The 13,712-nt window shown below is 40.6% G+C and overlaps 1 protein-coding gene across 3 annotated transcripts in view; it reads left to right on the top strand.

Moving 5' to 3' along the window:
* Positions 1-13,712, top strand: part of NR3C1 (nuclear receptor subfamily 3 group C member 1) — a 160,344-nt gene that overhangs the window by 104,035 nt on the left and 42,597 nt on the right. For all 3 annotated transcript variants that reach the window (XM_030574184.1, XM_030574183.1, XM_030574185.1), the window contains exon 4: positions 11,227-11,343. In XM_030574184.1, the coding sequence (XP_030430044.1) occupies positions 11,227-11,343 (117 nt within the window). The remainder of the gene's footprint in view (positions 1-11,226; positions 11,344-13,712) is intronic.

Below are 13,712 nucleotides of genomic sequence, written 5' to 3'. Positions count from 1 at the left end.
TCACACTACAGGGGCAGCAGAGTCTCATGCACCATCTGATGACATCTTTGCTCTCCCTGATCCCCCAATCTCCATCACCATCAGGTCCTTCCTTCATGAGTTGCAGCTTAAAGGCAGAGTGTGGCCCCCATCCCATTATCCAGCCATGGTTTCCTTCCAGCCGGACCATCAGTACCACTTGTGGATCCAGAATTGGCATTTTCTCTCTCAGTAGACTCTGAACCCCTGAGGAACTGATGTCTCCTCCTTTTGAGGCTTACGTTTCTGAAAAAGGAACCTGGACTAGTCTGGAGCCAACCTGCACCTCAGCACCCTGCCTCACAGCTGTTGGTACCCCATGCTGTGGGGACCTCCACAACCATACTTTAAATTGTCTTACTGGTCATATTGGGGCCGTACCACTCTGTGGAGTTGATGTGATCCACTAGGGAGTCAGTTCACCCTTTTCCTGCAAGAGGACATCCAGAGCTTCCGTCTGACCCCATGGAGGGGGGAGGGGGAATATTTTGAGCCAGATCAAGCAATTCTTCTGATACTGACAAAACTGTCCTCATCTGTGGATGAAGCAGTTGCTCCAATATCTTCCCACACACACATCCCCAGTGACCGTAAGCACTTCCAGGTACTGTTATATAGGATGGTAGTGGCATTGCAGATCTCCCTTGAGGAAATTCAGTATCCCCAACATAAATTCCTGGACACCTTCAGGCCTTTGGATCCAGCCAAATAATGCTTCCTGTTAATGAAGCCATTCTGGAACAAGCCAGAGCAGTCTGGCGCACCCCAGCGACTAGTGCCCCTATCCCTACGAGAGCAGAAAAATGCTGGGTTTTTTTCCGGCCAAAAGGGGCAGAATTTCTCTTCTCATTCTGCACCTAACTCTTTTTGGTTATCCAATTTGCTATGGAGACTTCTAGACAGCAATACCCTAGGTCTACTCTGGCTGACAGAGAGGGTAAACACCTAGATTTATTAGGAAGGAAGGTCTTCACTTCTTTTAACCTTCAGTTCAGAATAGCCAATTACCAAGCACTGTTGCCTAAGTATGATTACCTGAAATATTCCAAATCCACGGACTTCATCAACAAGCTTCCCCAACATGACAGCTCCATTCCACACTCTCATTGAAGAAGGCAAGTCGGTTTCCAGGACCACTCTTCAGTCAGTGGTAGAAGCAGCAGACGCATCTTCAAGATAAACAGCAATAGCCATTGTCATGTGCCTTGAATCGTTGCTTCATGCTTTGGGATTTCTCAGAGAGATCCAGAACATTGTGGAGAACCTGCCTTTGGATGAAACCCATCTCTTTAACCAAAAGATAGATGGGTCCTTACACATTCTAAAGGATTCCAGGGCCACCTTCCTCTCCTTGGGAATATATACAGTGTCCCCAAGAGAAAAGTCAACAGGCAGTCATACAAACCTAAACCGTTGGCTCATGCACTTTACCACCAGCAGCCTTATAAGCCACTCTGTAAGGAGCCGTGGGTTCAGAAGTCTTGTTTCTCTGCACCTTCTGCCAGCGTCAGCATCATCCCGCCCCCATCCAAATGATATTTTTGACAGGAGTTGAAGAGCTGCAAACATGATACCACCAACTGCTAATTCCCGCACATCCTAGCACTCTTTTTCCAGACCTGGAGTGCAATAACAATGGACAAGTGGGTGTTAATCTTCATCCATTCCGATTATGCAATTGAACTTACCCCCTTGCTCTCTCCAAATCCTTCATTCTTGGCCCTTTTCAGGGGCCATTGTAATGAGGAGATTCTCAAACAAGAAATTGTCCTCTTACAACAAGAAGCAATAGAACGGGTTCCTCTTCAGCACCAAGGAAAAGGTGACACATCTTTTGGGACAGTGGTTCTTCAAATAGCTGTGCCCTACATCCTCCTCCTATTTGAGTACGGCTTATCAGTCACCCGCAGTGGAATAGACATAGGAACAAGCAGTCAAAGAAGAGAGAACGTTACTTACCTTATTGCAAGTGAAGATTCTTCAAGGTCTGTGGTCCTTATCTGTATTGCACTACCCACCCTCCTTCACCTCTGCATTCTTGAATTTGTGGTAGTGAAAGAATTGGAGAGATGGTCAGTCTACTTTTACCCTTTATCTCCATGGTTGGAGCCATGAGGAGAGTGAGGATGCATGCACGAGCCAAGTGATGCTGCTTTCAGAATTCTCCAACTCTGGGCACATGAAGCACATGCGTACCCACAGTGGAATACATATAGAGACCACCCATCTTGAGGAACTTCCAGTTATTGTAAAGTAACTTTCTCATATCAAGACTATTTCCAGTAAAATAAAATTGATAGTGGTGTGAGTACCTAAAGCATGGAGTACATTTGCATTTATATAATGCACCCATTCACTGAGAGTGTGAGAGGGTTTATTGTTGTTTTTGGCTTGGTATCATTTGTTTTGTTTGCTTTTCTTTCATTGGTTGTGGGGTTGGTGTCATTTTTATGTACTTTGTGTGTGTTAATATGTAATAAAACTTTTATATAGGGCATGTGATTTTGAAGGTCAACATTTAAGTATACTGTACACCAGCTGATCCCATAATAGTATTATAGCAATTTTACAACATTTGCTGTAAATAATCATGCTCATCAACCTGTTGTATTCTAGAAATGTGCATATGTATTTTTTGAGATCACTAGATGACAGCATTGTGATAAATGACTGTCAAGATTTCTCCCTGATCCCAGGAAGGGAACAATTAATTAAAAAAAAAAAAAAAGAGAGAGAGAGAGAGAATAGATTTGAACTTAACATGTGTTAGGCAGCTAAAACCTTCCCCCCCCCCCGCCCCCAAAGCACTGATATGATTTTGGGCTGCATACACAAGCTTTATGAAATGGACCAGATTCTGCCTCCTTATATGACAAGCAGAAAGATGTGGGCAAGTTGCAGTTGTTGGGGAAGATAGCTAGCTAGCTAGCTAGCTAGATAGATATTTTTATTTAAAAGCTTACCATAATTCTCACACCCTAAGCCACATAATGTCAATCCTGCCTTGGAAGAATCATGCTAGCTCTTAAAGGGCAGATGAAAAGGTTTGGTGTGTGATGTCTTGCTTGCAGCAATTCTTACTCAGTTTGAGGTGAATCATCCTAGCTGGCTACCTGTCTTTCACAAACAACGCTAACATGAGGGGACGTTATTCTCAACCAGAATATCTCTAAGGGCTTCTTCCTGGAAAACAGTGGGATACAAATCTGTTCCACACAGGTATGTGGGGCTTTGGTCCTTGAAATTAAACTTGCAGGCAAAGCAGTTCCCAGCTCTCTTAGTGATATAATGGGAAGCTTTTATGAAAACGTAAGGTTATTCAGAATTATCAGAAAAGCTGTCTTGCAGTCCTGGCTCCTGCCAGACACTATAGGAAGGAATACAGATTTTTGGAAAGTTGAAGCAGTCTCTGAAGTATAACAGGAAAAAATACCACTTTGCAAGTGGTAGCCAGAACAAGGGCTGAGGTGACACCACTAGCTGCTATCAGTTGCCTCAGAGTTATCCGCATGGCCTCCAGCCAACCCTGTCTGGAATTAGACCCCCAATTGGTGCCAGACTTTTTTATTTTGGGAGCATATGGCTACCTATAGCTTTGGTAAAAAATGTTGTCACTAGACATTGTCCAAAGGGGATACTCTGTTGAGCTGTGCAAGGATCATAGGAAGAACAACTTTGTTCTATTCCCAGTCTCTAGCAGCCCCACAGAAATGTCAGGACCTGAATGAAACTATCCATCATCTACTTCACATCAGAGACATACAGCCTATTCTGCATGCTATTTTTAGCCACAGATAGTCAGGAGCACACATAGCAGAGCTCTGTCCGATACATCTGAATAAATACCTAACGGAGGCTTATCTCCATTTCCCATTGTACTGTTCCATAGACAGTTGTTCTGGTGTGCATACGGATGGCAGTTTTTGGTGGGGCTGGGGATGGCTTCCCAAAGTTGATTCACCTTTACCTGTCCTAGGACAATTTTTCTTATCAGGGTTCTGTACAGAGAGAAAACATGGAAACACACACAAAGTGATACATTTTCTGGAGTATTTCCTGAATGGATATCTGCTAGGCAGCCATCAATACATACATTCACCAACTTCTACATATTTATCATATTGTCTTTAGACCATGCCATTTTTTTGGCAGAAGTCTTCTCCGTGTCTTAGTGCCAAAGGGAAGAAGATGGAGGATATATGTAAAATTTCCTTTCTTCAGATAATAAGGTCCACAGATATAGCCCACACTGGAGACAAATGGATCATCCAGAATGCAGATGGAAATTGAAATCCAAAGGCTTGGATTTGTTTCGTTAAGGAGAATTTCCCATTCTCTCTGCATAGCAGAGATTATGCTTTTTTCCTCAAAGAATATTTAGCCTAATCTGTAATTTAGAAAACTAGCATAAAATTATTCTGGCTGTGGAAGTTTTCTCAACTGACAGCAGCTTCTCTGGGTGAGACATTCCTCTTCTGCCAGTGACTGACAGGTCTGGTTCGGCCTTCAAGCTGCAAGCAGGCTGAAATATCCATTATGACTGATCTGTGGACCTTACTGCCTGAAGACAGGAAACTTTCAGGTAAGCACAGAATTTTCCTAGTGTGGAATGCAGCATAACAGAGATGTGTGGATTGGGCCCACAGTTTGAGTATGTGTGTCCTATATTGGGAGCCAGCTTGAACTGGTATATGCATAGCTTGTTTTTAATGTATAACAAGGCCGGAAAAGGAGGAGGTGTTTCTCGCCTGGTGGAGAGCTGACATTAGGAAGAGACATCCATAGACTCATAGGTCAGAAGGGACCAATATGATCATCAAGTCTGACCTCCTGCACAAGGCAGGCCACAGAACCCTACCCATCCACTTTTATAACAACCCCTAACCCAGGACTGAGTTATTGAAATCCTCAAAACTGGTCTGAAGACCTCAAATGCAGAGAATCCACCAGCAAGCGACCCATGCCCCACGCTGCAGAGGAAGGCGAAAAGCCTCCAGGGCCCCTGCCAATCCGCCCTGGAGGAAAATTCCTTCCCGACCCCAAATATGGTGATCAGCTAAACCCTGAGCATGTGGGCAAGACTCACCCGCCAGCACCCAAGAAGGAGTTCTCTGCAGTAACTCAGTTCCCATCCCATCCAACATCTCCCCGCAAACCACTGAGCAGACTTATCTGGTGATAATCCAAGATCGATTGCCCAAATTAAACTATCCCATCATAACATCCCCTCCATATACTTATCAAGTTTAGTCTTGAAATCAGATAAGTCTTTTGCCCCCACTGCTTCCCTCGGAAGGCTGTTCCAAAACTTCACTCCCTTAATGGTTAGAAACCTTCGTCTAATTTCAAGTCTAAACTTCCTAATATCCAGTTTGTACCCATTCGTCCTCGTGCCTACATTAGTACTAAACTTAAATAATTCCTCTCCCTCCCTAACGTTAACCCCCCTGATATATTTATATAGAACAAGCATATCCCCCCGCAGCCTTCTTTTGGCCAGGCTAAACAAGCCAAGCTCTTTGAGTCTCCTTTCATAAGGCAGGGTTTCCATTCCTCGGATCATCCTAGTAGCCCGTCTCTGGACCTGTTCCAGTTTGAATTCATCCTTCTTGAACATGGGACACCAGAACTGCACACAATATTCCAGATGGGGTCTCACCAGCGCCTTATATAATGGTACTAACACCTCCTTATCCTTGCTGGAAATACCTCACCTAATGCATCCTAAAATCGCATTTGCTTTTTTAACAGCCATATCACATTGGCGGCTCACAGTCATCCTGCTATTGACCAATACCCCAAGGTCCTTCTCCTCCTCCGTCGCTTCCAACTGATGCGTCCCCAACGTATATCTAAAATTCTTATTATTAATCCCTAAGTGCATGACCTTGCACTTTTCACTATTGTATTTCATCCTATTACTCTTACTCCAGTTCACAAGGTGGTCCAGATCTTCCTGAATAGTATCCCTGTCCTTCTCCGTGTTAGCAATACCCCCCAACTTCGTGTCATCCGCAAACTTTATTAGCACATTCCCGCTCTTTGTGCCCAGGTCGGTAATAAAAAGGTTAAATAAGATCGGTCCCAAAACCGATCCTTGAGGGACTCCACTAGTAACCTCCTTCCAGCCTGACAGTTCACCCTTCAAGACGACCCGCTGGAGTCTTCCCTTTAACCAGTTCCTTATCCACCTTACAACTTTCATATTCATCCCCATCTTTTCCAATTTAACTAACAGTTCCCCATGCGGAACCGTGTCAAACGCCTTACTGACTGATTTGCAACTAAATATAGCCTTTATATGGCATATTTGGGTTCTTCTTTTTGCTAATCAGACAGATACACTATATATAGCTTAACATATATTTATTCAGATTCTTAATTTTTTACTTTTTTTATTTTGCAAGAAAATGATGAGTAATGCACTTCTTATTTACCAAATGACAATTAATTTTGTTTATTTATGCTTTGTGTAAAGTTCTATTTGGATGGAAATTCAATTTAAAATGCACAAAAACAGCATTCTAAAATTAATTGATTATTTAAATGCAACTACCTAACATGTTCCACATGCATAAGAAAAAGGTTATCAGAACATTTATCAGAGCATGTTTTATATTTAAACTACACCTCTACCCCAATATAACACTGTCCTCAGGAGCCAAAAAATCTTACCGCGTTATATTGAACTTGCTTTGATCCACCAGAGTGTGGAGCCCTCTCCCCCCTCCCAGAGCACTGCTTTACCGCGTTATATCCAAATTTGTGTTATATCGGGTCGCATTATATTGGGGTAGAGGTATAATTGATTTATTAAGCAAAGGAAGTATGATTTATAGTTAGTGAATTGAACTGATTATTTCTGGTCACCATGTCCTTCAAGATGTTAGAATTAGGAGATCTCATCCTCTCAACTAGTCATTGAACTAAACTAGTTTAATAAACTGAAATGAAGAAAATCCTCTTTCTGGACCTGCAGAAGAGGTTACTGCTGTTGAAAGCTGGTTTAGCACGTCATAAGCTCTAAATTCAGGTGCTTAGGCAGTTACTTCCACCAGTCCAGTGGTCTGACTCTTTTTAAAAAAAAAAAAAAAAAAATTTAAAAAAAAAGCTTGGTAGCAAACGTAATTCTTAATATTTTTTATTTAATTTAAATTATTTTAATAGATTATACTAAGTTTAGGCCTTAGTAGAGGTTATAATTTCAAATATAATTTTAAGTAGGTTTATTTTTTTTAAAATAAATATTTAATTTAAATAAAAAAATCTGATATACAAAAAAAGTCAGCCATTTTTATCCACCCTGCTGCCAAGAGGGAGAGTGTGCCTGAGTGACCCAGAGCTATTAATAAGGATGAGTCACTACCCAGACCTAGGGAGCTTTGGCACACGTGGTCATCAGTGATTGGATCTCCTCACAACAGGCTGGTGTCCATTCAGAGGATGGGACTGGACTGGGTTGTGACAGAGAACTTCCTTGGTGCACAGCATATGTAGTAGCTGCTATACTGTAAACCTGAAAGAGCAGGGCCATATTGTGAAAAGTGCTCTGCACCCAGTGGTTGCCATTGTTCTCAGAAGGGGGATCCAGGATGCCATACCCTTTTGAAAATCAGGCCCACAGGGTTGTGTGCTTGTTTCAGTTTTCTGGAGCTGCTTTAAGAAGAGACATTTAATTAGCCAGCTTTGGCTATGTGACGCTCCTGAATGAACTGTGGTGGGATAAGATCCGACATGACAGGCCTTGTAATTTAAACTTTTAAATGTCATTTAGACTATATGAAGTAAAGGTCTTTTTTAACTGCAGTTTTAATACCTTTCATTTGTAATCCTTGCAGATTACTGTATTTTAATGAAATAATCTTTATCCTTGTACAGTTTGGTTAAATGGTATACCTGTCAGAGTCTTTATTTGTAAGTATACGGGAAACTCACATACACTGCATCTCCTTTTTAGAGGATTCCAATAATAGTAATAATTATTAGTTATATCATCGAAACACTTCGTAACACATTTATATAGACTTATAGAAACTTGATCCCTGCTGCGAAGAGTTTATAGAATCATAGAATATTATGGTTGGCAGAGACCTCAGGAGGTCATCTAGTCCAATCCCCTTCTCAAAGCAGGACCAACATCAACTAAATCATCACAGCTAGGGATTTGTCAAACCGGGCCTTAAAAACCTCTAAGGATGGAGATTCCACCACCACCTTAGGTAACCCATTCCAGTGCTTCACCATCCGCCCAATGAAATAGCATTTCCTAATATCCAACGTAGACCTGCCCCACTTGAGACTATTGTTTCTTGTTCTGTCATCTGCCATCACTGAGAATTTATGCTTATGCTCTGCATTGACAAAGGAGAGAGGGTAGAGGAGGGGCAAATAGGTTGAGAAGTCCTGATAGTCTCTTTAATTGAAAAAAAGGTAGTGGAAGAGGGTGTGGAGGAGACTGGCAAAGACCCAAATGGAGCAAGTGGGTTTTGAGGAGGTATTCAAAGGAGACTGAATATACTGAAAGGTTGGGAGGAGTGTCATTTCAGGAGAAGGAAATAGCTTGAGAAAAGGCACACAAGCAAGAGTGGGAAGGTGTTGGAATCTCAAAAGAAACAGAATCAGTAAATTATATTGTGACCTTTTTGTGGGGATCAGCAGATTTGTTTGGTCTGTTCTGATATCCAGACGCAGCATGCCTGCAGCATGATTGATAATGCAAGAGTGGTTAGATCAACAACAACCTTTCACTGCTCCCATCATGGTCCAATATAGTCCTCAGCACTACATTTGAAGCATTCATATCTGCAGTAAGCGCTCTTTAAAAATTTTCCAATTTGATCTCTAATTATTAGCTACCTTTAACACTGTATTGCTTGAATTGCCATTGTTTAGTTACAAAGGTGACTGAAAAGTTTGGTTTTTAATTACCAACTCTGTACCTTTGCATAGCTTCCAGGCTTTCATGAAGCTGGTCAGTGTGCAATCACCTTAATTTTGTTCACTCCAAAATATTAATGCAGGGACTCAGGTTTGCAACACCATAGAATCAATGGAACATTCCATCTAAAAAAGAAATGATTGCTAATCACTAATAGTAGACTGCAAAAGAGAGTGCATCAGCACCATAAGTGGTACCATGTGTCAGGAAAAGAGGAGCAGCTCCTAAAGACTACCTACCCTGGGACATCCTCTGTAATTGTTCTGCAATATTCATATTCTGAATTTCAGCATCTCTGTGAGAAAGCAAGAAACATTACTCTTTTTTCATCTTATTGCAGTGATTGGTATTTCTTCTACTTAGCAGATCTGCAGTGTCCAGTTGTATACATACTTACATACATATTTACTAATGAGAACAAGATGTCCATTTACTATTTTCATTCTGGATGGAACATAGTAACTGAAGGTCCCTGTTGCTTCCTCTTCTCCAAATGGAAGATTTTTGGAGCTTGTACAAAACGGAATGAAAAAAGCTCCCAAGAAATCAGTGAACTGCCTGAGGAAGTAAGCCTGAGTGAAGCCACTCTAATAATGTTTGTACCCCACCTTCAAAGCCAATTACACACATTGACCTGACACACTCTTTAATCAAACTTTTTTGCTACTAAGCAGGCAGTTTTCATAGCTTAAATATCAGGGAAAATTGAATGTTTGTTTTCACCTTAGAAAATTCTCAGACTGCCCTCCCATAGGTGAAGCCTTCTATCTGTTGTCCCAGAAACTGGGCATAGAATCAGCAGACTCTAAATGCTAGCCAGTTAAGTAAGTGTGAATTCAATCTATTTCCTGTACACTTGATTTATTCTCAGAGGGAGTTGCAAAAGAGTTTTTATAATGAAATTACCTCCTTAGTGTAATCATACTACAGTAGGGCTTTCAGTTACTTCACTAAACAATTTGTGCCTATTTTTAAATAAACAGACTGAAATAGCCTCTGCCTGCTTCATGGGAGGGGTGATAATGGTGATGATACATTGTAGCAAAAAATACTAAATTCACAGGTACTTTTAGAAAACTTGCTGAATCCCTAATGCAAAGATAAAAAGCTTTCTTCTGTTTCCCATTTATATTCTGCAATAGTTGAATGCTATGTGAAAATTGCCAGGACAGTGATCAGGACTGTAATAATCCATTAGAGCAAAAATTGGATTCAGTTCTTATTCATTGACTATTATATTTTAGAATTACCATTTAATCAGCCTATGGATCAACAGCATTAGACCAGCTGAAGAAAGCTCTGCTTCTAGAGTCTATTTTAGTTTTCAGACTGGAGAAGAAGCTGTCCTTTGATGACAATTATTTCTGAACAAGAAAAGATCTTTAGAAAATTAGTCACAGTTAAAACTCATTAATATATAGTCTAGTGTTCCTCCTGTTTTAACACTGCAGAGAAATGCATCATGGAGAGAAGCAACTCTGTAAACTATGTAGTTCAATTTTCTAGGCTTCCAAGGTCAGCTTAGTTTTGGATCCATAGACCCATAAAAATACCAAGGGATTTAGTCTCTCAACTTCAGAAGCTCAACCCAAGGAGCTTCTCTCCTCCATGTTTTAAAAGTAGTAAAATCAGTATCTTCTGAAGAATTTAAAAATGAACACACTCAAACTGGCCTTTCTGACAGTTGGACTGGGTGTTATCTGGCTTCTCTTAATCTCAGAAATGCAGAGCTACATATTGCTGTTTCAGAAATCTTATTTTCCTATAAGCAGTAAAGTTAAGTATTTTAAAGTGGACTGCTTTATGAGTGTTTATTTTTAATTTTAATTATCAAATTTCTCTCAAGGAGGCTACACGGTATATTTAGACTGTTTGATAATTTCCTCTTCCCTCACTATCATCTGAGAATCAAATATTTACAGATTTTTGTGACTTTATAAAAAGCATTATAAAGAATTTGAAGAGATTCAGTAGATGACTTGTGATAAATTTAAGAGAAAAATAGTTTAAAACCCACCTAAATTGGTCATAAAGAAACAGAATTTTTAAACATTTATTTGTATTGAGTTCTTCATATATCTCGCCTAGGAAATGTGTGTGATGATGGGAAATTGTGGATACCAATATTATTATAATAAGTCTGCTAAAAATGAGGTGTGGTGATTCAGTACATGATATACTTCCCAATATCTTAATTCTAAAACCAAAATTAACTGGACAAATGTACTCACTATTTTAACTGTACATACTTTCTTTTTGTGTAAATACAGGACAGCACAATTATCTATGTGCTGGAAGAAATGATTGTATCATTGACAAAATTCGAAGAAAAAACTGTCCAGCCTGTCGCTACCGGAAATGTCTTCAAGCTGGCATGAATCTAGAAGGTAACTTAAAATACTTGAATGGATTATTTGTCTCTGAACCCCAGACAATGATCATTTGGTTTTATGACATAAGCAGGCATCTGAGCAGTGCCTTAACATGTTCAAAATAGTTTTTCATTATTTTATGGTATACTCCCACATTCTTATTGGCAAAAATTAAGATTTTCTTCGTGTGCTTCTTCTAATCTTTCCTTCCTCTCCTACGACAGCTATATCTCTTATCATACTCTGTCTTTTAACAATCCACTGTTATGCACCAGTGTCCTGTTATTCACAGACACAACACATGCACAAAAATTAGGACATTCCATTCCCCCACCAACACACACAGATATCCCTTGCCCTCTTTCCTTCACTGAACCTCAGACAGTGGGAACCTAGCTATGAGTGAGATGGGGAAAACATCCTACATATGCCATATCACTTAGGAAGATGATGGGCCATTTGAAAACGCAAATGAAGAAAAGATCAAGGACAGAGAACTGAAATGAAGTAGATTTGTGCTTCCTAAATTGAAGTAAGGGAAGGGTGGAGAGAGAGAGCCTTCTGTGCAGGCTGTGGAAAATTAATACAAATGTTGGTCAATAAAAACCTTGTCCTAAATTTTCTAGAAAATATACCATTAACAGGTACACATGTACTAGTGTGGGTTACTTTGTGTTAAGTCATAGATGGCTACTGAGAAATCCAAAACCATATCAGCTACAGTTGTAGTGGTTAGCTGCTTTAAAACTTTTTTCCCTAGCATTTAGTATCAAGGATAAGCACAGCAAACTTTTTCTACTAATAAATTAGCATAGCTCTCTATTTAAGCTTGATGTGTTTCTATTGAATTGTTGTGATTAATGCCTTTTACGGCCAGGCATACAGGGGCGGCTCTAGGCATTTTGCTGCCCCAAGCATGGCAGGCAGGCTGCCTTTGGCGGCTTGCCTGCGGAGGGTCCGCTGGTCCCGTGGCTTCGACGGACCTCCCACAGGCCTCCAAAGCCGCGGGACCGGTGGATAGCCTGCCTGCCGCCCTCACGGCGACTGGCAAAGCGCCCCCAGCAGCTTGCCGCCCCAAGCATATGCTTGGCGTGCTGGGGCCTGGAGCCGCCCCTGCAGGCATACATAGGAATGTAGGACTGGAAGGGACTTCCTGGGTCATAGTCTGCTCCTCTGCTATTGCAGGCAACCCTGTCATATAATGCCATTCAAAAATGTATCAAATTCCATCTTAAAACTGGTTAAGTTGTTTGCACCCATTACTTGTAAGACTGTTCCAGAATCACACTCCTCTGATAGTAACTTTATTGTAATTTCCAGCATAAATTTATTCATGTCCAGTTAATATCCATTTGTTCTTGTGTCAACATTATGCTTTTTCTTAAATAGTTCTTCTCTCTCCTTGTTTACCTTCTTTGCATTTATAGAGAGCAGTCAGATTTCCCCTTAGCCTTTGTTTTGGCTTGGCCAACTAAGCCAAGCTATATTAGTCTTGTGTCATAAGATAAGTTCTCCTTTCCCTGATCACCCTAGTAACCCTTCTCTGGTCCTGCTTCAGTTTGAATTAATCTTTCTTGGACATGGATGATGACAGTTGTACATCCAGACAACATACCACACTGCTTATTGGTGCAGATATCCCGAATATATGTGTATAACCAAAATTGTTAGATATATGTAAAATATATTTTGTTGGATGTAAATTTGTAAATAATTTGCAATTGTTTTTAAACAAAAAACAAAGCATGAAACTTGAGTGGCAGAAGGTAGCTGTTTGAAACCCTAAATAATGGCTCTGTATTGATCTAACAAACAAAGAAAATTAACAAAATATTAAGTGAAGAGTTACCCTTAATTATAAAATGACATGTGGCAAACCAGAAGTCTGGTTAAGTGAACTTTTGAACTGTTAAGTATCCAATATAGTGACAGGGATCAGTACTTGTCATAACTGTAAAGGGAAGGATAACAACCTTCCTGTATACAATACTATAAAATCCCTCCTTGCCAGAGACACCAAAATCCTTTTACCTGTAAAGGGTTAAGAAGTTCAGGTAGCCTGGCTGACACCTGACCCAAAGAACCAATAAGGAGACAAATGACTTTCAGATCTTAGAGGGGGAGGGGGGGAATGGGGAGAGGCTTTTGTTTGTGCTCTTTGTTTTGGTGGTGTTTGTTCTTGGGACTGAGAGAGACCAGACATCAAGCCATGCTCTCCAAATCTTTCTGAACAAGTCTCTCATATTTCAAACTTGTAAATAACAGCCAGGCAAGGTGTATTAGTTTTTGTTTTTCTCAACTTGTGAATGTTCCTTTGCTAGAGGGGGGTATCCCTGTTTTGCTGTAACTTTGAAACTAAAGCTAGAGGGGGTTTCTCTGGGCTC

Source organism: Gopherus evgoodei, chromosome 8 (genome assembly GCF_007399415.2).
Source record: "Gopherus evgoodei ecotype Sinaloan lineage chromosome 8, rGopEvg1_v1.p, whole genome shotgun sequence".
Lineage (NCBI taxonomy): Eukaryota > Metazoa > Chordata > Testudines > Testudinidae > Gopherus > Gopherus evgoodei.
Note: the sequence above shows the minus strand (reverse complement) of the source record. Positions and strands in the feature narration are given on the sequence as shown.